A 6,116-nucleotide genomic window follows, 5' to 3' on the forward strand; every position below is an offset into this window, starting at 1 on the left:
ATTTTAATTGGGTTCCTGATGTGATAAGCTTGAGCCACATTCTGTCATTTTCACCAGCTTCTGGCATTTCTCATTAGAACGAAATGACTACTGTATTTGCGGACTTTTTTCCATCATTAAAATTGTCATTTGAAACTTGATGTCCTCGCAAAGACTTTTAAAAATATGTTATTCAAAGCTCTTACGTCCGCGCAGAAACTCGGGCGTATAGGATTTATTTCAGCAAGTGTTAACCAGAGACAGAGAACGCTAGGTCCCACCAAAATTCTGAAATTCCAAGTATCCACAATCACCTCCAAGTTATCCAATTTTTATTGACACTGTTATGTTCTAAGCTAGTATGTCTAAAGTCACTCACTGTTCGCACCGAGGGAACCTGAATTTCAGGTTTGCAATACTAAATGATGTTTTACTTCAAAGGGAGAAAGCTGAACACTGGAATAAATGCTGCACAAAGGTCCCTGGCCCTTCGGTGCATGCTACGAGGTACCATATTTACAACAGGACTCCGTTTAATAAAAGGCAGGAGATAAAGATGTCCTGATTCTTGCAGGCAGGTATCACCACGTACCTGATCACGCTGTCGTTCAGAAACTTCCTTTGGATAATAACTCCTGCCCTCGTTTTGATTTTCCACCTTACAGGGAGCCCTCCCTCCTCTCCCCCACCTCCTCCCACAGAATTAACGGTCTGTCCCCACGTCTCTGGGCGCTTTGTACATCCCCAGGCTGCAGTCCATTTCCTGTATCTTTGGCCAAGTCTATCTTCCAGTCTAGACAGGGAGCTCCTTGAGAACCGGTGCCCTGCCTTGCTCAGTGTAGAAGGTATTTAATAAATGAGTGAATAATTTAGTAATGAACGAACACTAGACACAGGAGGCTAAAACATAATACTTGTATCTGTCAAACTCTCTGGTTTACAAAACATCCCTGCAGGCCTTATATCATCCTGATTTTATAGGTGTAGATGTGAAGGATCTGAGACATTAAAGTGAACTCCTAAATCCGTCCAGATATTACAATGGCAAGGTCCAGGACTTGAATTTTGTGCTCTTTCTGGCGAAAACAGATGGCTGCCATTATTGTGTTTTCTGACAGTGACTTCTAACAGTATTTAAAAGACATATTATAGTCCCCACCTCCTCCCTGAAATCACTCCGTACTAGAACTCATTTTCTCTTCTGATCGGTGGGAATAAAAAAGAGATAGTGGTTAGGCGTGCAAATAATGCCTTATGAATGTCTCCCTTACTGAAGTAGAAGCTGCTTACAGGCAGGGGCCGTCTCAAATTTATCTCTGCATCCTCTCCCATTGCCTGCAATATTGACACAGACCTGGGAGGGGGCCAGTCATTATCAATGAATCCACAAAATCCAATCCTGTAACATTTGATTAGGAACTCGGAGCCAGGGGCTGTCGGTAACATGAATTGGCCCAAACACTTAACTCCTGGGTGCAAGCAGCAAGTTCCAAGATTCCAAATGTCAAGGCAACATCAAGTGGCTCCTGGGCTCAGCCGGAGCTCTGAGCCAACCCCCAGAGTCAGCTACGCATGGTCTGTGGGCCCCTCTTCTTCCCGGCCCCTGTATCAAGGTTAACGAGAGAAAGGAGAGCCGATGGACCACCTCCCTGGCAGCCAGAAGTGGGCTTGCTTCCAACAGGCGATACCAGAATGGTGCTCTGAGCAGCAGCCTGAGAGGGGTGGGTGGACAGGAGACCAAGAAGCCACTCCTGCAGCCTCGGTAAAGGTCTGTCCCCAGACGTCTGAGAAAGGAACCTTAAAGATGACTATGTTTTTCCTCTCTCCCTAGGGTGAGAGTAGCCTGGTAAAGTCCAGGTGGCTAACAGGAGGAGGCCATGTTAGAAGAACGGATTCACAGAGAAAGGGGAGACGGGTAGGTGTCAGACCTGGTGTTGGGTTCAATTCCCCCCTTTTCCTCTGGACATTGACACAAGAAAGTGCTTTGACATAAGAAAGCCTAAATTCCTTTCCAAACGAACCAGACTTTAAGCTTGGTCCAGCTCCCAGCAACTGGACCAAGGCACAGATCCCGTCGGTGAGAGCAGTCATTCTTAAGTGTGCCTGGCTCCTTATTACTGACATAACAGGCACACACCTTCTCTACTTTTCGGTGGTAAATGCGAGGACTCCACTCTTATCGTCTGCCAGGAAGACGCCTACTGCTCTACTCAGAGACTCAAGCAGGTGACAAGTAAGATGCTGTTATACAACTTGTCTAAGTTCTGCCCATCCTGCCAGACCTCAGAGTATCCTGATAGCCTCTCTGCTGATGTATCTAAATCAAGCTCTTACCACTTCCTTGGCACTGGTCTCTTTCACACGCCTGGTATCAGTAAGCCTGTATCGCTCCAGCTCTCCTGACCACTGAGACAGGTTAGAGCTGGCGTAATAACATAAGCAAGCAGGCCGTCTGGAAGATCCTAGGATACAGCTGTAATTGCCAAAGGTTGCTGTTGCTGATTGTGATTATACATTAGCCAAAACACTCTCGTCAAATCTCCTTAGACTGAGGTCTTCTGAAACCCCAGGGTAGCTTTAGGCGCCCACTGCCCAACACCCCCCCCCCACACACACACACACATACACATCATGGGATAACGAGGTTAAACGTTTCCCTTGGCCAACTTTCCAAAGCCCTAGTTATGAAAGGTAGCAGAGAGCGCAGACAATTCGACAAACACCACCACACTCTCTGGGGCTGAGCAGACGTGCTGATATCACTGATGTGGAGGCCAGCTAGCCACCTCCCCCAAGACGTGGCCTTTAGTTTTCTGCCCACGACCAAAACAGTGGCAGCTGTTGCCAAGGGAGACAAGGTGACCCAGAGGCGTGGGCACAGAATCCAGGGATGAAAATCCATTTTGTCTGGGTCCGCCCAACCAACTGGGTTTCCCTGAGAAGAGACTAAAAACAAAATCTACCTTCGTATAGGCCCTTGCCAAGGCAGGTAGAAGATGCCCGGTTCCTAAGAGAGTCAGGAGAAGACCAGGGGCAAGTTAGCTTGAACTCTCAGAAACATCCAGAGCCTTCCTATGCCTCAGGCGGTGGAGGACTCTGGAAGAGAAAAAGGCAGGCCATAGCCATGCCTCCCCAGAGGGTGAACCAGGGGAAGCAAGGGCTCTCCTCCAACCAGTCGCCAGTCATTAGCAACTTTACCAACAAAGATCCACAGCCGCCCCCACCCCAACCTAACAGTGCTCTGGCATTCAGCAAAGAATGTATTCAGAACCTTCAAAGTACAGAGCAGCTCCTGATGGATGGGAAAAGGAGCACGTTCGATCCGAGTCCCAAGTCCACTGGGCCAAATCTCTTCCCCTCCCTCCTCCAAAGTTTCCTCAACTTTAAAAAGGAGGTAAACCTGAAGTCTGACGGCCCTTGCTATTTTCCAGGAGTTTCTTTCTTTCTTGATCTCATTAAAACCATGTGAAAGTGCTTTGTAAACTGTAAAATACTTCACGCGGCTGCTCACTTTATAACTGATGCCTTTTTTTTTCCCTTCTGCTTCAAGGCATAAAGCACTTGTCCTCAATGCACCCAGACAGGTAAGGTGGCAGGTTTTGCATTCACCCCTCCCCGAGGGGGGGGGGGAGGGGAGAAGTACACTCATTCACCGCCCCCCCCCACACACACACACCAGAAGGAATAAAGCAGAATTAGGAACCAGAGCTGGGACCAAAACCCAAGGCCCACGACCCCATCCTGTCACACCACCTCCTCTGAAGTGGATTCTGGCTCCCGATCACACACCCAGAACGCACTTCCCAGACAACACACCGCCTTCCCTCCCCCTGTATTGACTGGATCCACCCAGTTAAAAAAATATATATTACTTTTTAAGCCAGCACTCCCACCATATGTGGTATTTATTTCCAGAGGAGGCCCGTTCTGGGCTCCTGTGGACAGATGTGGCTTTGTGCCTGCCTCACACGGCTGGCTGGCAGGCCTTGTACAGCTGCCCCAAGCAGGTGGCCAAGGATGCAGTCCACTCGTGGCCCAGGAGGAAGGACAACGATCTCTGTGGGGCTCAAGCCCTGGGGACCCTCTACTCATTCCTCTGCAGCCTCGGACCCCCAAGGACATCCCGCCCCCACGAACACACACTCCCTTGGTGCAGAATCAGACTTTAAAGGGAGCCTAGAGGGACAGACAGGAGGCTCAGGTGACCCCCGCTCCCCCCCCCCCCACACACACCCCCCACCACACACCCGAATTCCCAGCCGGGGGCGGCTAAGCTAAGAGAGGGCCCTGGGGAGTGGAGAGAAGTCACTGACCCCTTCTATCAGCCATCTGTGAGCTCTCGCCTGACCTAGCTAGCGCGCTGCGGAGGAGAAAGGAGGTCCGGCCAGATGGCAAAGCGCTTGGGGAAGGAGGGCTCTGCAGGAATGCGAGGGCCCATTTGAGGAGGCCCACTTTGGGGTGCGTTTCGTTATCTGATCAGCTCGAAGCTCCCTCTCTCCTACATCAACCCGCAATCTCGGGCTGAAAGCAGGGCAAATAATCCTTTGGAGGAGGGGGAGGAGAGACGACCCTAACCTCTGCCACTTGTCTCTCATTTGAAAGCCCTGCGCTGCAACGAAAGTGCGTGTGTGCAGAGGGGGGCGGGAGACTGGCACAACCGAGTCTAAAAATACTCGATAAAAATGCTAATCCCGAAGGCAAAGAGAGAACGAAGAAGGAATCTGTCAATCACGAGGCTCCCGCTCCTCACCCACAGCCCCAGCTGTACGGACTGCATTCCTGTTGCGGAGGAAAGAAGTGGGGGGACAGGACTGAAGAAAAGAAAGGGAGAGACACCACCACCTCCACGAGCGCGGGCCGCGGGGGCGGGAGCGGGAGGCGGCGGCGGAGGAGGGGCTCCGGCCCGCGGAGCTGAACAAAGCGGGCCTCAACTTCTAGCCCGAAGCTCCCGGGAGTGGGGGGCGGCCAATTCCAGCAGCAACCCCCTTTCCGGGAGGTGAAAAGCGACTGGAAGTGAGAGTGCCCCGCGGAAGCCCCACACTCTGAATTTTTGCAAATCCAGAGAAGGTTTTGTTTGGGGTCCTCTCCAGCCTCTTCCGGACCGCGATCGCCACTGCCCCCCCCCCCTTACACACACCCACATACACGCACACACACACCCTCCCGCCCCAACCCCACCCGGCCCTGCCGCGTCAGGGGGCTGGGCGGGCGCGCCCCCCGGGTCGCTGGGGCCCCCCACCTGGGGATGGTGATGCACTTGGTGTTGACGTTCTGCGTGGTGATGGCCTTCTCCAGTTCGTCCAGCTGCCCGGTCTTCTTGAGCTTCTTGACCAAACTCTTGACCGCCTTCTCGCACCACTTCTCCTCCTGCCCGTTCTGCTCGCCCTTCTTCCAGCCCAGCAGGCGCTTCACGATCGGGGGGGTGAAGGGCAGGATGGACGACATGGCTGGGGAGGGCGCGCGGGCGGCGAGGGGCGCCCCCGGCGGGGCTGGGCGCGGCGGGACTCCGGAGGCGCAGAGGGGAGCTCGGCCGCCCAAACTTCGCCTCAACTCTCGGCGAACTTGCCCGCGCTCCGGGCCGGGCCGCGGCGCTGCAGCCAGCGGGGCTCGGCGCGCGGCCCTGCGCCCCGAGCGGCTCCCGCGGCGGGAAGAAGGGCGGCGGGGAGGGCGGGCGGACGACTGCGGCGCCGGGTCGGGAAGGCCCCGAACGCGGGGCGGAGGCGGCGGCCGCGAGACTCAGAGTGGCAGAAGAAAGTTTGGGTTTCCGCACGGGGTAGCTGTTTGGGTGCCGCCTCCAGGAAGGAAAGTCCAACCCCCAGCCAAACTTTGCTCGCCTCGCTCGCTTTGATGCGCAGATCCCTCCGCCTCGGCAGCCTCGCCTCCCCGCTCCCCTCCTCCTTCCCGGCTCGCTCGCTCGCTCGCTCGCTGGGCCGGCCCGGGGCGTGCGCCGCGCTCCCGCTCCCGCTCCCGCTCCCGCCCGCTCCCAGTCTGTGTTTCATGCAAATCCGCGTGCAGCCTCCTTTCCAAGCGCTGTCACCGCCCCCTCGCCGCCGCCGGGGCTCCCCGCCTCCTCCCCCGCGCCCCGCCGCCTCCTCCCCCGGGCGCCTTGCCCACCCCCAGCCTCCGGGAGGGCGCCC

At 54.8% G+C, this 6,116-nt stretch overlaps 1 protein-coding gene across 2 annotated transcripts in view; it reads right to left on the bottom strand.

The window, feature by feature from the left end:
* SMAD3 (SMAD family member 3) overlaps window positions 1-5,866 on the bottom strand; it is a 119,616-nt gene extending 113,750 nt beyond the window's left edge. For both annotated transcript variants that reach the window (XM_023255153.2, XR_002742886.2), the window contains exon 1: window positions 5,219-5,866. In XM_023255153.2, the coding sequence (XP_023110921.1) occupies window positions 5,219-5,424 (206 nt within the window). In that variant the 5' untranslated portion in view covers window positions 5,425-5,866. The remainder of the gene's footprint in view (window positions 1-5,218) is intronic.
* Window positions 5,867-6,116: the final 250 nt, after the last annotated feature.

Source organism: Felis catus, chromosome B3, assembly GCF_018350175.1.
Source record: "Felis catus isolate Fca126 chromosome B3, F.catus_Fca126_mat1.0, whole genome shotgun sequence".
NCBI lineage: Eukaryota > Metazoa > Chordata > Mammalia > Carnivora > Felidae > Felis > Felis catus.